The 19,078-nt window shown below is 39.7% G+C and overlaps 1 protein-coding gene across 3 annotated transcripts in view; it reads right to left on the bottom strand.

Moving 5' to 3' along the window:
• Positions 1 to 19,078, bottom strand: part of Nhs (NHS actin remodeling regulator) — a 329,470-nt gene that overhangs the window by 4,136 nt on the left and 306,256 nt on the right. Inside the window, exons 4-8 of one of the 3 annotated variants that reach the window (XM_036174401.1) lie at positions 10,113 to 10,175; positions 7,824 to 8,016; positions 5,216 to 5,347; positions 1,249 to 4,227; positions 831 to 957 (exon numbers count right to left, since the gene is read on the bottom strand). In XM_036174401.1, the coding sequence (XP_036030294.1) occupies positions 831 to 957; positions 1,249 to 4,227; positions 5,216 to 5,347; positions 7,824 to 8,016; positions 10,113 to 10,175 (3,494 nt within the window). Of the gene's footprint in view, positions 1 to 830; positions 958 to 1,248; positions 4,228 to 5,215; positions 5,348 to 7,823; positions 8,017 to 9,218; positions 9,401 to 10,112; positions 10,176 to 19,078 lie in introns of those variants that run through there. The other 2 variants (XM_036174404.1, XM_036174402.1) reach the window with 2 other exon arrangements.

The following is a 19,078-nucleotide window of genomic DNA, read 5'->3' as shown; positions in this document are numbered from 1 at the left end:
CTTTGCTTTTCTGGTCAGCAGCTATGATGGGTCATTACAAATACAGGCCATTGATAACAGATTATAAAGGTACAAAAGAGGAAGTGTGCATGGGCAGCAAAGGCACAACCATGTTCTAGGAAAGCAAGCCAGAGAACATCCCCTATTCATGGGATATGGCCTTTCATTTTAGAGACACTGAAAGTCAGCATCATGAAAGACATTTAATTTTTAAAAAGAAAGAATAAAGAGAGCAGTTTTCAGTTGTTCCAAGCTGAGATGGGCTCAGATTGTTTTGGCAAATCAACATGTTTGCATCAGCTAGTGTGAGATTACAGCTTTGAGCATATTTTGTAGACTCAAGGGATTATTTAAAAGCTAGGGGTTAAGGGTATAACTCAGTGGCAGAGTGCTTTCCTAGCATGTGTGAGGACCTGGGTTTGATCTCTAGTACTGCAGAGGTAAATAAATACAAAATGTAATATGCACAACAGAGGTTACACTTAAGTTTGGGCTTTCACTCCAAGTCATCTAACTATGAATTGTTTTCACATGTAACTTCGTTCCAAAATGTCTTTCCTCAGGAAATCATACAGTATCTTCCCTTCAGTGATTCTTACCAAACTCTATTAATTGAACTCTATGTCTGTCTGTCTAGACTCATTTTCAAACATGCATACAAGTCTATGAATTTGATTTGGAAAGATAATTCTTCCTTGCTTGCTTTTGGTTTTGTTGTATTATTACAGGTACAAAATGCTTTCCCATATTTCCATTCAATGAGAGGCACTTCAAGAAGCAAACCCTTTCCTGTGCCTTTTGTTTCTGGAAAATTGGTCACACTCTCTCACCTGTGAATGACAGCAAATAGATCCTCAGTTGTTCGAGGTTTGTTTGGAGACACAAACACACCCTCAGCTTCAGCTTGAGAGTCTTCACTGAGTGGTGAAGTGATGGAGTCATCACTTGGTGATGATTCTTAAAAACAAGAACAGAAACATCTTTAAGAGGCAGCTACACATCTCACTACCCTGTTTCCCTGACTCCAGGCTCAAACAAGCAAAAGGTACCTTACCACGGTTTTTGAAATGATAAAGATATCTGCCAAATATTGGTTCCTAAATAACCACAGCTTTCTTCTCAGTTGTTTTAATAAGTTAAAAAGAAATGGCAGAGGGAAACCAACACCCAGGGCTATAGAGAACTATAGGGAACACAGGAAACACTATAGGACACATTTCCACCCTAACAAAGGTATCATTAACTGACCTTTCAATGAAGTCTCATCCATACTTCCTTGGGTCTCCTCTGCTCTGCTGTTATCAGAGGCACTTTTGGGTGAAATACCTGAAGCAATATTTTCCTGCTCAGAACATTTTTCAGGGAATGAATTTATAGTTGGCATCTCTGACTCATGGCGGATAGTCACAGGCACTTTGTCATGGTGGCGGCTCACAATACGATGCTTATGTTGACTGCTTATGTCTGTTATTCTAGTTGGTGAGTTAACTTGAAATGTGATTCCATCCACAGATTCTGGTTTCACACCTTCTTCCCCAACTCCAGAGGGTGCCTTCTGTCCTTGTTGTGGGGCTCCATCTGGACTAACTCCGTACTGCATCATTTTACTACCCAAATCACTGGGGCGGGCAGCAGACACCCTCTGAAATCCTGTTGAGAATCCATAATTCTTACTTGGTATGTTTTCTGGAATAAGCTCACTTTCCATCCGTATTTGGTCTTTCATCACATTTGAATCTGGATGATTGCTACTAGCTGAGGTTACAGTTTCTGGATCGCAATGACTCTTCACATCCAAAGTGGGGTTTTTTTCCAAATGTTTCTCTGGCCCCATTTCAACTGGAGAGGAATCTACAAAGGACAGGAGGGTGTCTTCAGCAGAGTACTGGCGTGATATTGATTTCTTTGCTGTGTGTGGCCTTGTTTTACCTGGAGACGAAGAAGCCACAGAAGCCACTGTGACGGTACTCTCTTCTAAGCAGGGGAGTTCTGTATTGTCGCCCTCCTTTTGCTTAACTTCTTCAGACTTACTGATGGACCTAAGGTTGACCGATTTCAGGACTGTTGGTGTAATTGCAAGAGATGGTGGAGGATTTGACCTCAGCATATCTCCTACTGTGTTCTGTTTATGAGTAAAAACATGCAATGGGTGACGGTGGTGTAATGGTTTATTCAAAACATTATGAAGAGCACTTAGGTCAAGGTGAGTAGGAGGTATAATTGGAAGTTCCAAATCTTTACTCAATGATAGGGCTCCATCTTTTAAAGATGGTTGCTGTAGTGAGGATTTCCTTTCTGGGACTTTAGGTTTCCTTTTGCTACCTCCAGGAGACAATGGACCTGAAAAGAAAGCTGTAGGGAAAGAGGAGGTTGGCGTCTCTGATTGGCTTGAGTAGCCACTTGATGGAGATGCTAAGCCAGCCAGCTTTTCTGGTGAAGCCAGTTTAAACTCATTGTCTACAGAAGGAAGAGATGGGGTGGTTGCCCTTGATTCTGACTGGGATGTCTGGGATTCAGAGCTCTCCGGAGATTTGATGCACTCGATAACTGTGGTACCCGTAGCTGTGCTTGAATTAGACAAGGATCTGTAAGGATCATTTGTTTTCAAGTCATTTAGAAGCCAGAGGTCTGCATAGTGAGTTGATTCAGCACCTTCATCTTTGAATGGTGAAATGTCTGTAGCATCCAACTGAGGTTCCTTAATAGCATGTTCACTCTGGTTTATCCAAGAAGAGTCTTGCTTTGCAGGCAGATTGGCATTTTCCACTCGAGAAGGTGTGTTGGAGAAATCAAGAGGCAGCTTCATTTCCCTGGAACTGTGAGGCAGATGCTGACCAGTGCTTATCTTTGGTTCTTTCTTCTCAGAAATGTCTGCATTTTCATCAGACTTTCTCAACGATGAGCTACGTTTAGGTGGAGTTGGCTTTGCCTTTGGTTTCCTGAAAGAGATGTTTGGTCTCCCCTGCCTCCTGTGGTCTATGTAGTCTTGCCAGGCACAGTCTGGAAGACCAGGAGGAACTCCTACACCCTGACCATTCTCTGGGCCCAGGCCTGCATAGTGACAGACATAGCTCTTACTACCTTTGAGACCACAGTCAAAGTGCATCGAGGTATAGTATCCTTCTGTGTCCACTGAGAAATGAGAGCTAGTATCTGCTTTGTCTGAAGGAGACTTTTCCAGAAAGCTGTCATAGGTGCCCATGCTTGTGAAGCTTGGGCAGCCCAGGCTATCTGCCTTTGGACGCTCAGGACTAAAATCTTGGCGGCAGGATGCATCATGATGGTGGTGCAGATAATTCCACTCACTGTCACTGGTATTGCTGTTGTTGGCATCATCCAGCAGATCTGCAACAGTGGAGGTGAAGGAATTTGCCCGGTGGCCTCTTACTTTATCCAAGTGGTCACTGTACTGTTCTGTCACAAAGACACTGGCATCTTCATTAGCATTAGGAGCAGTGTTAAGTGACAATTCGGAGTCACAGTGGGAAGAGCCAGTGAGGGGAGGAGAAGCTGCTGGAGGGATTGTCTCTGAGGTCTGTGATGGGCATGTAGAGCTGCTCCCACTCCAATTACCACTGGACGACTGGTGGTCATCTTTCTGGTCCATGTGGCTGCTAAGGAGGACACTAGCTGTGGAAATGCAATGGATGGGGCTTCCAAAGGTGTCTGAGTTGGAGGAGATGTCACAGCTTCCAGAGTCAGCCGCCATTCGGGACAGACGAGACCTCCCCCTCTCACTTAACTTGTGCTGAGGGCTGTGAAGATGTTGAGAACAGGCCAGGCCCAAAGCAGGCTGGTGTTCCTTTGCACTTGGGCTGCTCGGAGCTTCACTACAATCGTTAGGGGTTCTTTCATGGTCACCCACGAAAGGCTCTCCTTCTTCATATGCTGAGGGCTTAGCACCAACTTTGGGTTCAGCATCTCCACCTCTATTTCCCTCCCGAGGAAGGCTCCGAGATCTTGTGCGGCTGCTCACTACAGGAGTAAACATGGTATCGCCTTTGTCTGCCAGTGCAGAGATATTGCCAGCAGAATGAGAAAGGGAAGCTGCAATGCTTTGACCCCTTTGAGCTCTGATTCTCCTTCTGGATGGGGCAGCAATCAGAATATCTTCAGTTTGGCATTCTGAATCCCTGGTTCCTGACCTCCTATTGACAGTGTTGGAGGGGTCTGGGTTTGTGTGCACAATCACATTCCTTTCCCTGGCCACTGGTGATTCATCAGAATCTAGGGCACATGGAAAACACTGTTAGGTATTACATATTGGCAGATTAACAGGCATTTTGAGGGGTGTTTATAAATCTGTGTGCTACCATATTAGAACCTTCTCCTACAGGAAAAAAAATAAAACCCACAAAAACAGTATTTAAAATTAGGAGAAAGTTCAAATGTTTTCTGTCCCTGATTTGTCTGTTTCTATCTACATGAATATTTGTATATGTGTACATACACACACACACACACACACACACACACACATCATGTATACTTATTGAAAGAAGATACGCTTTTTGTTTTTTATGAATCATCTTTCTTCACATTAATTTGCTCCAACAAGTGACTGCTTTCATAAAAGAAAATGATAAAAATAATCAAGAAACAAAAAACAACTGAAGTACAAAATCTAGAGTTCTGGCCACTACTTTCATGTGTGTTTTGAAATACAAGCATAATGATATAGAATTATTTCATTATAAAAATTAAAGTCTTATTTACAGGGCTCTGCTACCATAATATTTTGAAATTGGTCGAAATTTTATAAATACATTGAATAGAAAAATTTTAAATGTCCACAAAGGTATTATATTTTTAAGATTCCATATTTGAATATGTTTAAAATTTACTTGAGAAATAATTAAAACATAAAAGTATATTTCTCTTCTAATGAAGCTACGGTTTAAAAAAACTCTTGCAATGAATCTTTGTTCATATTACTATCTTAAAATGAAACATTTGAATTGGCAAGGCATTATATTTCAGCAGGAATGCTTAAAGCTATAAGGTTAAGCCTTTATGTTCAAGAACAGAGTTAAAAAAATAATGCTAAGTTGTTTTCTGAATGCAAAATAAATATACAGTAGTTTTAAACTACTGCAAATGAAAACCTTCAATATTTATAAGGAATGTTATAGTTGAAGGCAGTTGAAAGTAGGGACCTATGTCCTCTCCTTATCACCTTCACTAGACAGAAACCATGAACATTTTTATGGCACACCTATTTCTTGTTGCACTCTTCTGGGAATCCCCGAGATGGTTTTCCTTCTCCTCAATTTTCGTCTCCGCTGTAGCACAGATTGTGAATGAACAAGAGAACAGCGTATACTAGCTTCTCTGTCAAAACCAACTCCTGCAATCCATAAATAGGTCTCATTAGACTTAAAAGGAGCATACAAATTTTCATTTACTTGCAACACAGTATTATTTATTGATTGGAAGTCAGGGAAGACTTTCGATTAAGCCTATGAACAAAATATAAGGGAGACCTTCTTCAGCCCTTATTGAAATGATGCTGCAGTACATTAAGGTTTACTTCTAAATGCAGCCTCCCACAACAGCTTGCAAATTCAAAAGCAACAATCAAAAGAGGAAAACCAAAAGAAAGAGAGTAAAGAAAGGGACATCAGCCAAGCACTTTCACACTGAACTGGTTATATGCCTTTAGTCACTATTATTTACTGGTCTATTTCTGGGCTCTCTGAAACTGATACCTTTGAATAGTAGATCAGTACCCAAGATGTGAACCTAATGTATCCTGACCCATTTCTTCATTAAAAGCGTCTTTGTGAGTTTTTCTCCCTCCACCTCATATGGCCAAACTTCTTCTCCAAGTATTTACACACACACACACACACACACACACACACACACACACACACACACACACACTGCTGTGAGGAAACACAGCTTTTTCAAAAATCTAACTCTACTTTCTTCTTGTGAGTAAACTGGGTGCTTTTTGGTTTGGAAATAAACATACAGAGGAGTTCCAATCAACTATAAGATAGACTCCCCAGTCTTTAAAGTATTGTTTGTTATTATGCATGCAGGGACCAAACATGGTGCTTATTAGTTCTTCTCTATAATCACATTAGTAGCACTATACATGGTTCTACTAAATTAGAACAACGAGGAAGAGGGTAAGGAATTCAAACTCTGCCAGGCACAATCACGCACTGTGGATTTTTCAGTGCAAGCTATAGCTAAGAAATATGGAATGCTGTGCTTTGGGGATTGATCACCTCATCATTTTTCCTAACTGTTAAACCTTGGGTCATCTGTATAGCATCACAGTGACAATAGTTTCTAGGCTTAGTTTGAAATATCTTTGTCATGAGATGAATGATTACAATGTTATCAGAGAATTTTTGTGAAAGGTATTTTCCTTTCTTGCTTCCAATCACAAACTAAAATCCTTCATCTGAATCTTAATGAATACATGATCCACAGACACTGCATATTATATGGACATCATTAACATTATTCTCATTGAAGCTCTTGAAATCAACATCTAATCTGGGCCTTCATCTTGAGAGTTCCTGAAATAAAACTGAGAGAAAAATCTTCTCTTTTTCCTAATCACAAGATGATGGCCCATAATCACAGTACTACATTTGAAAACAAGATTTTACTTACAGTACCAGAAAGGAAGCAGGGCTGCTAATAGTCAGATGTTCTCAGACTGAAAATTAGTTTAAAGGGGTTTCAGAATGATCCATTTCAGCAGATGAACTCCCCTAACATATCTCCTTTATATTATAGAGGTCAGACAAGTGCACATCTTTAGAATAATTTATCCCATAAGTTGAATATGTCAGCAGGAAAATTAAGTCTCAGCTCACAACACAACTGGCCAATGCATTAGAGTACCTCTCATTCAGGAGGGAAAATAATATCTGTCCCAAATACCCAGTCCATTTGTTCCCTACTCTAGGTGAGAGAAATGCGTGGAATTAATAATAGCAATGTCCAAAATTCTTCTCAGGGTACATGCAATCTTTAGTTATGGGAAATAAAAATGAAAACCAGTCATAGTGTAGCTGTTTTTGAAATTTTCATTACATAAAAAGGTAAAAGGAAACTACAAGAGGGGTTTAAAATACCAATGTAGAGATCATTTAATTTGGGGGAGAATGGTTGAGAACAAAGTATAATTCTCTCTCTCTCTCTCTCTCTCTCTCTCTCTCTCTCTCTCTCTCTCTCTCTCTCACACACACACACACACACACACACACACACACACTGGGCTTCATCCTATCTAGACTAATACACAAACTTTAATATATACAATAGCAGAAAGTGAAAGGAAGCCAGGCTTGCTCTGATTTTGAAACATAATTTGCCCCTCATCTCTGTAGCTACATATTTTCAGGTTAAAAATCCCTAAAATCAATACAGGAGTCTAAGTGGTCTTTTGGAAAAGCCTACCTTCATCCAGGGAAGCCTGAAAACAGATTCTCTAGTTGGTCGACAGGACCTTACTTGCAGTTTTAGAAACCTGGGTTTTGCTGTTTTCTTCCTTCTGGTGCCACACATCATTATCATGTGATTAATCACTGCCAACAAGCTATTTGGTGATTGTTTTTAAAGAAACTGTCCATCATTTACATAACAAGCAGTCCAGCAGAATATATGCAAATTGGTGTTCAAAACCTGACAAAAGCATACTGAATATCTCCTGACTTGTATGTTGACAAAAGATTTCTTGCTCACAACAAAAATATATTCTTAGCTGATAGAGAGACCAACAGCACATGTTTTGAACATACTTAATACATGGAATGTTCAGACTCAACTGCCCCAAAGGGAAAAAAAGAAAACAGTACCAGTGACATTGATGGGAATAATGCAAGAAGAAATCACTTGGGCATCTTGTTTCATCTTCTCCTCGGGAGTCGGGAGAGGTAGCGCTTTGCTCCAGTTGGTCTGCTTGTCCAGTGTAGAGGGGACATTGTGTATTGGATTTTTCGGCCTCTGTCCTAACATGACATCTGTTTCTTCATCCTCTGGAGAGTGGGACTGCAAACAAAATATATTCAGATTCACTTCTCATACTGTACGTGCATAGTTCAGCCTTTTAAAATAAAGCTAGAAATGAGCATGTAGGACAAAAGAAAGAGCCCTAGAAAATAGTAAGCACGACTAATTAGAAGTTTTGTTTCAACAGTGAAGAGATACAGAAGGGAAAAATGGGCCCATAAAACATGCTTTTCAGGTGAAATAGAATTAAGAGACAAATTAGTCAGAAATCCTATCCCTTCAAACTAAAGAAAACTGTCTGTCTCTAATCCAGTGAAAGGCAGATCTACTTTCTGTATGTTTATGTCACTATGAATTCCTGTCAAATATCTTGAGAGCCCTAACCATGATGATCAAGGATGGCAGATGAGCTAAACGCCTATAAAAATTCTCAGAGACCCTGAAGAAAATTTGGAGACATGAGACAGTCTGGAATAGACCACCTGGAGAATAACCAACCCACCAGCCTAACTCAAGAGACCACAAAATCTCCAGGACTTAATTTGCAGGAAGACAGCTTTGGAAAAGGACATTTTAAAGAGTCAGTTGAACCAACATTCGATGGCTGTAAAGATGTGCCCCAGTATTCGACTCTGGTGGAATATACAAATTCTGTTTCTGGAGCGGAAGAGTAAAGGGAGTTTCTCTTTTGAATTTAGACGGGTAGAAGAATTCTAGTTTATTTTCTTCCAGCTTTGTGGTGCAAAACTTTCCTTCCAGCTGTGGAAGCTAGAGGCTTTGATTTTCTATACAACATTTGAAAACTGTCTATCCAAGCCTTTGGCAAATATTAATGCTGTCTAACTTTTATTTCAAGCTTGGGCTCCAGGCCCAGATTATTCAAAAGGCCGCATCCCACTTTTGGTTTCAGGGTTGGCTTTCTAAACCAGAGTAGGAAAAGACCCAGTTTCCACCATTGAACCCAGTTTTCTTTCTTTATACAGTTCAGAGGAAGATGAGTAGCTGTTTAAAATAAGTATTTCATTTCCTCTTATTTCAGTAAGTTTTTAATAATACTCTGTCCAAAAATCAAGATTTAAAAAATAAAATAAAATAAAATAAAAACACCTCTCTAGTCTTCACATTGGAAACTGTACTATTGGCTCCGGATGGCATGTACTGTCAATTGGACTGTCCTCAAGTCTCCTTAAAGAATAGGCTCCAGGGCCCCTTGTTTAAAGGAAACCCCAGTATTTACTTACCTTATCAGAAGTTTCTGCAAAGCCCCCCAACACACCCAACGGTATATGATTTTCGCCCCCCTTGGGAAAATTGTGTTCGCCATAAACGGTTTAGTAAAATATTGCAACCTTCTTTTTCCCTCTTCAGCTCTTGTGCAGATTCCCAGCAAAGCGAATAGCTCAAATAAAGTTGGAGCACAAAAGACTTTGTTTCCTAGGTAACTTTAAAAAAAAAAAAGTTTGGTGCATGCAGAGAGGGAGGAAGGAAAAGGGAAGGAGGAATGGAGGGAGGGAGGGAGGGAGGGAGGGAGGGAGGGAGAGAGAGAGAGAGAGAGAGAGAGAGAGAGAGAGAGAGAGAGAGAGAGAGAGAAAGACAGGAAAGCTGAGAGCTGGAAAGCAAACTCCCACCACCAGAGGCCTCATTGTGGCGATTCCTTCCTTGAATAACAATGGACTTGAAAGGACTAAAGGATAGTGACCTGACTCCAGGTTCTGACCAGCAGCCAAAAGTACTTTTTATTTAATGGTGACAGGGACAATTGGCTGCCAGAGGATCCTCTTGTCTTGTTCTCCTTTAAAAAAAAAAATTGAGACGCTGAACTTTTACAGTTCTGATAAATACAGGGAAAACTGTCATTTCTTTACCCCATACTACAAAATCCAGGAGCAGCAATGGAGGATGCCTGTGCTCGGCAGAGCTGCAAATTGCAGCTCCAAGGGGGACACTAGGAGGGAACAAAACCAAGGACAGGGCTGTCTTTAATTCAAGTTAGGAAAATACCATCCTTCAAGTTGACTTAAGAGAACAACAGTTAGTTGAAAACGGGTTTGCAATAAAGTTAAAAGAGAGAAGAAAGGGAGAGTGTCTGAAAAGAGCAGAATAAGGCTGCAAAGCAATGTTCTCAGAACCAATACCTTTCTACTCCATGGGGCCATGTGGCAACACTCAGTGGGGGAGGGCGAGCGGGTGCTGTTAAACTATGAAGATGAAATGCAAAAGAAAAAAATTAAAAATGTACACAATAGAACGACCCTAACAAATACCATTCTGGGAGAACTTCTCTCCTAAATGATTCTATTCTGACTAAGAGGACAGAGTTCTGGATCTAGAGTTCTTCAATTCAAATCCTGGCTACCTGGCTTTTTCCCTACATGATCAGGTGCAATTCTTTAACATCTGCAGTAAGACAGGTGAATAATAGCAGCTATTGTCCAGGGCTAATCTGAGGATTAAATGGGAAAATACATGTAGTAGTCTTAGAATTTTGGCACTTAGCATGCTTTATATGCTAGTGCTGGCTACTTTTACAACTATGGTTATTTTTATGTTTACCTTGTAATTTTGAAAATGTCTCTGAAAATCATAATTTTCCCATCTTTTGTGTGTATGCCTGTGTATATGTATGTGTGTAGGTGTGTGTGTGTGTGTGTGTGTTGTGTGTATATGTGTGTTGGTAGGTATGAATGCAAGTATATACATGTACATGTGGAGGACAGAGGCTAACCTCAGGTATTATCATTTCTCAGGAATTATCCATTTTGTGGTTTTTGTTGGCTTGGTAGTTTTTATATGTGTGAGGGTCTTTAACTGGCCTGGAGCTTGCTGAATAAGCTAAGATGCCTGGTTAGTGAGTCTCAGGGACCTGCTTGTTTCTCCCAGCCGATAACCACCAGCCCTGTGATTATTAGCGTGTACCACCACACCAAGCTTTTTAATTTAAGTCCTCATGTTTGCAAGGCAGGTATTTTACCTACTGTAACTTCCCCATCTTTTCAATCTAAGTCTTGCTAAGTTGGGAAAGACTATATTATATTCTTTTTCTAGTTTATTTTCCTATGATTTGTTTGGGGGAACATGTCCTGTATGTATCACCTCATCTAGACTGCTCCAATTTGCTTCTCTCTCATCAAGCATATTTAAAGACTGTTGGCTTCATGAGAGTTTCTTCTTCACACCCACACCCACACATGATTTAATGCTGAGCTACCAACATCTCACAATACTTAAACTGAGGGAAAGGCCCTAGTTTTTATTTTTGTATTGGATGAAACAAATCATATTGCCAATCTTACTTAGAAAATAATTTGATAATCAGTAGTCTCTCTCCAGGATCTATTAAGGAAGACATTGAAGTTTTTCTTGTTTGTTTGTTTGTTTTGAGAGACTCACTATTCAGTCCATGTTGGTCTCTTACCCACAGTCATCCTGCCTAAGCTTTCAAGGTGCAGGCATTACAGGTATGTCCTACCATGCCTTGCTGAAACTCTTGAACTCCTACCAGGTGAGAAAACCCACAGGCTGTATATGGGCAAGAATAACTATGAATGCAGCCCAAAACAAAATTTTAAACTTACCCAAAACATTGTGATTTATTTACTATTATTTTCAATAACTTGATTTGTATATCTGTGTAAGAGCTTTGTAGATAGCAATGACATGTTTCAATGTCAAAAGCTAGACACATCTGTGAATCTAACCAATACCAGCTTTAGATTCAGTTATGCATATATTATAGTACTTACCTTATAGCTGGGCTTTAATGTTATACAAATTATCATTGAACACACACACACACACACACACACACACACTGTGTTCATCTAGTAGATTGTGAATTTCTGTATTTAACTTTTTCACTCAGTCTTTCATGATAGTAGCTGTGCCCCCTCATAAGAACTCACCAAAATATTTGCCCACTCAAATGATACTAGAGATCCGTGTGTTTTAGCAGTTATTAGAAAGCCAACTAAAATTAGAAGCATGTCCAAGATCTCGGGAGGAAGCAGATACCATAGAAACCTCTGTCATACTAGAGTAAGTACATAAAACTAGGCAGGAAACCACCAGAAACTTCTGGTTCCATAAGTGAATTGGTGTGGGTGGATACTAAACCTAGTTATTCTCAATCCGATGTCAGGCATGTATTGTGAAAGGCACTCAAGATCGAATTCTAATTTAAGTTTCTAAATTATAACTGGTAGGGTTGTTCATTAACCTTTATGTAGAGCAAATTCCATTTTCTCCTGCCCAGCTTGTTTTGACCAGATTTCAACACTAATGAGTTTAAAGAGCCAAAGGCTCCTCCACTGACGGTATGCATTTTGAGAGAAGTATTAGATACACCTGAGCTTGGACTTGACTCTGGTTCTAGCCTAAGAATCAGCCATAGGTGATGGAGAAGTCTCATACAAGAAACTGAAATATGTAAAATAGAGGAACGATTTACAGAAGCAAGTGAAAGGGAGCCTCAAAGTGTCACATTGATATGGGAAAGGAAATGGCTTCAAAGCAATTCAAGGTTTGGGTAGCTCATGAAGAAATATTACAAAAAAATTACATAAGAGACTGCAGTTCAGAAAACATGAAGGAAATTAATATTGGCAAATGAATTTTGGTAGTTCATCATAAATCCCCCAGGTCTATTCTTCTGCTGAGTATTTTTTCAAGAATGAGAGATGAGGAGTAGATTTTACTTTTTTAAAAAAAAATCTGTTTGTATTAAACAAGTATGAGGTAAAAACCTGGCAGTGACTAAGGGTGGCCTTGACTGAATCTAGACAGTGCAGATCACTGGTTTGGGCTACTATAATCAAATCAAGGTCTCCTTGGATTATACTTCCCAGCAGATTGAGCCTCAGCTAAGCATCTCTGTATCATTTTGGTAGCAGCCACAACTACGGCATGCAATTGCAGATACTGGGTAGCGCTGAGCTTTGGAATGGAGAGGTGGTACTCTTTGGTTCATCTACCTAAACCTAATTAGGCTCCCTGTAGATTTATCGTATCTTTGCACATAATATTAAGTGGGCTGTGGCTTTATATCTGCCATGAATTATGAACTGTCTTGAGCCTTGTGTTTGAAACTATCCTATCTCCCAGATGTTGGTCAATGAAAGCAAAATGATTCTGAGTGTTTTGGATTATATTTTTATATGATCAATGTTCATAGAATTTTTCTCCAAGTTATCTAAGAAATCAAATTGCAAGCCGGTGCTACCTCAGGGCATCTCTACTTGGACCAGAATGCCACTCCTTAATAGGTACTGATGGATAAGTTGAAGAAAAGCTGGGCATTGATCAAATTTGTATAAACTAAATTATTCTTTAATGACTTTATGTAAATGTACCCCATTGCTCATTCAGAGAAATGCTAGCCATTATTTATTCATAACTGTATTACCACTGACTGAATAATATCTTATAAATATTTGTTGTATTGATGGCACCTTAGTGTGCCCAATACTAAGAAACAAAAATTCCTCTTAAATAAAACTGCTTTTAAAGAAATGATATCAAATTATTTCCACCTACACATCATTTTCAGTACAGCTCTTAGTACAAAGTTAAAAATGATGTAGCACAGGGGAAAATAAGACACCACCAGCAAGATGCACGTAAAACAACAGGAAATGGAAGAATACCCACAGGGGTCCCTGCTTTTGGAAGTATCACTTAATGCAGCAGTGGCAGTGAACAACACTTGCTTCTTTAGAATAACTGTGTGGGAAGAGTGTTAGGAGACCACCATTTTATTCACTTCAGAGCATTTCCTAGATGAAGGTGAAAATCTGTTCCAGTGTAAACAAACTGTCAGACTCAAAGTAAAAATAGTTTATCTCTCATGTACAGTGTGCTCACTGTATAATTCTTTTAACTCGTCTATACTATGGATATTTTCACAAAACATGCTGGAGAAAAATGAAAAATCCATTTCCTTCTCCTTTCCTGGGCTTTCATTTTGGCCCTCCTACCATTGATTTTAAGAGGCCTCCGACTAAATTACTACATTGTGGAAAAAGCCAGGATCAATCATGTCTATCTTGTTCATAACAATAGATTCTTCTTTGATGCCTCACCTCCATTTTGGTCTCTGTGGGCCCCATTGCATTTTCAAGTCGTTTCCCCTAGCTTTTCCTAAGATTGCCTCAACCAAACCCAGAGTTAGACGTATGATCTGTGCTCAGAACAAGAAATAACAAATATTATACTCAAAAGCAGCCAAGGAAATTTCTCTAGTGAACACTGAAAGACTATTTTCAAAATCCGATCTTTTTGTGGTGTATGTGAGAGAGAAAAGTTCATGCCTTGACTTCTGTGGCTCTGAGCAAGTGTTTCTCTAAAGAGTTCAAGATTTCCCCAATTCTGTCTCTTAATGGCCAAAGAAGAAAAAAAATCCTTCTACTCCATATTTTATGTTCTGTTGGGTTTTATTTCATATGCTGATAGGGGATTATTTTGCTTCAAAACTTGCCAAAAGACATCTGTTAAAATGTTGTGAGTATTCCAGCAGGAAATGTTTTGAAAAATTGGCTTTGGTTTGTGATCTAACTGATACCACATGGCATTTATAGCTGTCGAATTTCAGAGCTGATTTACAACTATCATGCTATCTTAAACCTGAGAAGTATTTACTGCAGATGAGGTATTACCATATATTTGAATAGAGGAATAAAACCTTAGAGTGAAAATATCCTTTACAGTCCATACCAGATTTCTAGTGAGGTGACATGGACTTTTAATATCACTCTACCATGGAGCTTGTTTGTCCTTAGACCAATCTCTGCATTAATGTACATACTATGGCCCATCTGTGAGATGGAGAAGTCCCATCTGCCTCAGACTCTTCTGTGCAGGAGTGTATATGAATGTACTGTACATAAATATGAACCACTTTGATCTTTCTCTGAGGCTTAAGGAAGTTTGGTAATGCCTTCTTCACATGTCATTCTCTTGCTGCCACCATGAAAGAGCACAGTTTGTCCCTTGAGACTGTCTCAAAGTCTCCTACTGGCTGGCAATGTGATCATCTTTCCAAACATGTTTAATAATATCATTTTTAAATTCATCTTGTGCTTCTTTCTCCCCATGTCTTCAACTCCTGTACTCCAAAGCTGAATAACCAATGAATGGCAAGCAAAATAAGAATGAGGAAGAGGCTTAGGGGTCATCCTCTGCTTTTGCAGGGCTGAGCTCTGCCCCTAACCTTCAGTTTCCTCAAAGACATCACTCCCACCTAACATACCCAAATGTCCAAACCGATCATTCCACTACTCCTTGGCAGCTTTAAGACCCAAAGAAAACCACACCAGCAAATACATACTTATTAAGGTGCTAAGAACTTCCCCATGAAAAATCCAAGGGAATGTCACTGAAGCAGAAATTGGTACTCAATGGTTGTAGCCAGGAAGGGAGATGTTCAAGGATAGATGCTTACCAAGTTGTTCTTTAGCTACTTTATGCATTCATATCTATTAAAAGTGCTAAAACGTATAATTATTCAAACCTGGGGAACATTCTCTTGTCATTGATAAATCTCCCTTTCCAAATCATACCTTTACTATTTTCCCCTGATGAACGTTACCACCTCTCCAATTCTCCTAAAGGATGTTTGGCAAAAGAAAACATACAAAAGATAAACAAGTGTTTACAAATGTGTTCAATATCAATGCCCCAGTCAATGGGCAATTTGAATGTAAACCACAAGTCACTATGTATAATAGAGGGGCTGAACTGAAAAAGAATAGTAACATATAGTGTTGGCAAAGATGTGATGCAACTGGAATGCTTCTAAATTGACAAAAGTTGTTTAAAATGGTACAATCACTTTAGAGTCTGTTTGATAGTATTGATAAAGTTAAACATATGTCCATTTTTAATTCCTTGCTAAATCTATGGAAGGAAGAAAATGAGTATATCCACAAGAAGCCTTGCATAAAAATATTTACAACAGTTATATTTGTAAAAGCCAAATAACCAAACAATACCCTACAATTAGAAACAACTAACCCAAATACCCGCAGAATGATAAACAGATTGTGGAGTACTGTATTCATAAAACTGTAATCTAAAAAGCACATGTGGGCTGAAGAGATGGTTCAGCAGGTAAAGGCACATGTTTCAAATCCCAATGACCTCAGTTCAGTCCCCATGTGGTGGAAGGAGAGAAATGATTTCTGTAGGTTTTCCTCTAATGTTCACATGAATGCTGTGGCATGTGTACCTATACATATGCATACACAAAATGAATAAGATATAAGAGCACACACTACTAATAACTCAACATTGATTTTCCAGAGTGTGTGAAACAAGCTAGGGCCTTATCACACACAGAGCACTTGTGTTATGTATGCACAATACTCTGGATTTAAGCCTCAAAAAATAAAATAAGAAAAATTAAGAACACGGAGACAAAGAAACCACACACACACACACACACACACACACACACAGAAAAAAAAAACATGCATTCATTCATTTTTAATTACATTCTGTTGGTAGACATTTGGGGTGTGAAAAAAATTTGAATGACAGGGGATTTAACCCAAAGATTGGCTCTCTGAAAGCAACTGTCCCAGCCATAAAACATTTTGCCTTGGCTGAAATGGAACAAACATTTCTAGAGTAATAGAATACTAAAAGTATTTTAAAGTTCAAGAACACTTTTGTTTAATCGTGTGCTATTAATGAAATATTTTAAACACAGAGAGTTTAACAACATCATATTTGGAAGCATTTGTGGAAAGTAGTCCCACATGAATGGAAAAGAGGTCTACAGGGAACCCAGGGTGGAGAACACTTTGTACCTACTGCTCAGCTAAGTCATTTACTCACAGGCATTGCTCTGAACTGTCAAGAACACAAAACAGGGCTCACTGACCATGGTGACTGAGAAATCGGTGCCAGTAAGTATCTTATTCATTCCCTGTGGCCAGTTCTGCCAGTGAGGAGAGCCCCTGCCAAGGGTCACTCAGCTCCATCAATCCTCAAAGGTTGCTAACAGCAAATAAAAGATACAAGTGAGGAAAAGGCAGGCCCTGCTTTGAAGCACTGGGAAGAAAGAGTCTTTGAACTGCTACAAACACCACAACCCTTTTCACCCGAATCAGAGGGAGCAGCTAGGGGAGTCAGCAGGAGCCAGAGGTTGGGAGATGTTGCCCCATTTGGGTTCCATTTCCACTGAAGCACAGGGAACTCAGAGCAGTTGGGACAAAAGTATAAGATCATCCTTGACCTCACCACAGCCAACTTTTTAGGTGAGACCTTCTCTCACACAAGCCATGCACCTCCCACCTTTGCTCAGCCTACTCCTCTATGGACAGTATCACGTGTATACTCATGGAGCCACTACCATGATCAGAGCACAGATCTGTTATGTGACCTTCTCAACACCCTCCCCCATCATGCTGTCACTTCGTAGTCACAATACTAACAGTCAACTCAACAGCCCCCCCCAGCAGTCACTAATCTGTTCTCCATCATTAGGGTTTTGTCACTTTGAAAATGTTATATGAATGAAATCATAAAGTATGTAACCTTTGCAGACTAGGTTCTTTCATCCAGAATAATGCCTTTGAGATCCTTCCAAGTTGCTGTATATATCAATAATTCATTTTTTTATTGTGAAGTCTATTCCATTGTCTGCTTATATTTTGAATAGTGGAAAAGTCTCAAGCATGCAAGATAATTCAACCCAAGAATATTCTGCAAAATGATGTATACAGACAAGCAATTTTATTGACAGCTCCACAGACATGCTAATAGTTTTAAAAGAATCTCAAAACTAAATTCTGCAACAAGGCATTTTCTTTCTTTTTCACAATACTTAAATGTGAACCAGGCTCACTGTTAAAGCTTTCTTTCATCAGCTCTTGTGCTGCTGAACAAGCAATTGTCTGATTGTCTGTTTGCTACAAATCTATTCCTGTATACTGCTCTGGAATGCTAAGGTTCTGCAAACGTTTCTGTCTTGTTAGGTGCTTCCCATTAGGTTCTGCCAATAGGCTACTAGAAGGAGACTAGAAAGCCAGAAGAGGAAGAAGAGACTTCCTATTCCCTTATACACACTGTTCTTGTAACATCATTCTGGCAATGGTCCCTCACCCTAGGCTGGCAGTTGGTTTCAGCTATCATCTGTAGCTGTATCTACACGCCAGGCACTATGATGACTTTCTTCAATACAAACATTGCATAAGAATAGCAAGTACAATAACAGTCACCAGCAATTTACAGTATGTCTCCAAGATCCATTTAATTTCTGAGATGGCCAAATAGGTGAGTTGGCTGGGATGGGTAATAGGTATCACTGTTCCTGCAATGTTATATTAGACTAATATCAAGCTCTTCTCTTCATGTGTATTACCTTTTTGTTACTATGACAAAATTAACTAAGCAAAACAATGTAATGGAAGAAGGGTATTTTTAAATGTGGCTCATAGTTTCATTCCTGGTAGGGTTGGCATGTCAGACAGAATAGAATGTTCAGCTTACATCATGACAGGCAGGAAGGAGAGATGGGGGATGAATATGGTATGGATGTGCCTATCATAGAGAACATTCTCCTTTCCCCCCCATTTATTTCATCTTAGCTTGACTGGTGATGGAGCACCAGAGCTCAGAAATCCTAGGTGAAGCTGGAACCAAGATCTGAGTAATGGATGCTGCCTAATGTATCAGGTGTACTAATGTATCAGGAGCTCAAAAAGACTAAACAGAGCTGGTGGACCTCTGAGAGAGTGGCACTAAAGTGACTGAACTTGACTGGTATCTCTGGGGATGTGTGGTGAGATTGGTTGTGGGAAGTACAGAAACAGATGACAGATGAAACCAACTGCTAGCCCAGGATGAGGGACCCTGGCAGGGAAGGCATATTACAACAATAGCCTCATGTTTTTGAACACTGAGTCCCAGGTTGGTGGTGCTGTTTGCAGAGGTAGAGCTTTGCTGGAGGAAGCACCTCCTTTGGGGTGGGCTTTGGGCGTTTGTAGGCTCACCTCACTTCCTGTTCTCTCTTTGCTTCCTCTGTGTGGATGAAATGTGATCAGTCAGTTTCCTGCTCTTGCCATCGTGCTTCCTTGATTGTTGTTATATCTTCTCTGCCATT

Source organism: Onychomys torridus, chromosome X, assembly GCF_903995425.1.
Source record: "Onychomys torridus chromosome X, mOncTor1.1, whole genome shotgun sequence".
NCBI classification, from domain to species: domain Eukaryota; kingdom Metazoa; phylum Chordata; class Mammalia; order Rodentia; family Cricetidae; genus Onychomys; species Onychomys torridus.
This window is presented reverse-complemented; position numbering and strand designations above follow the sequence as displayed.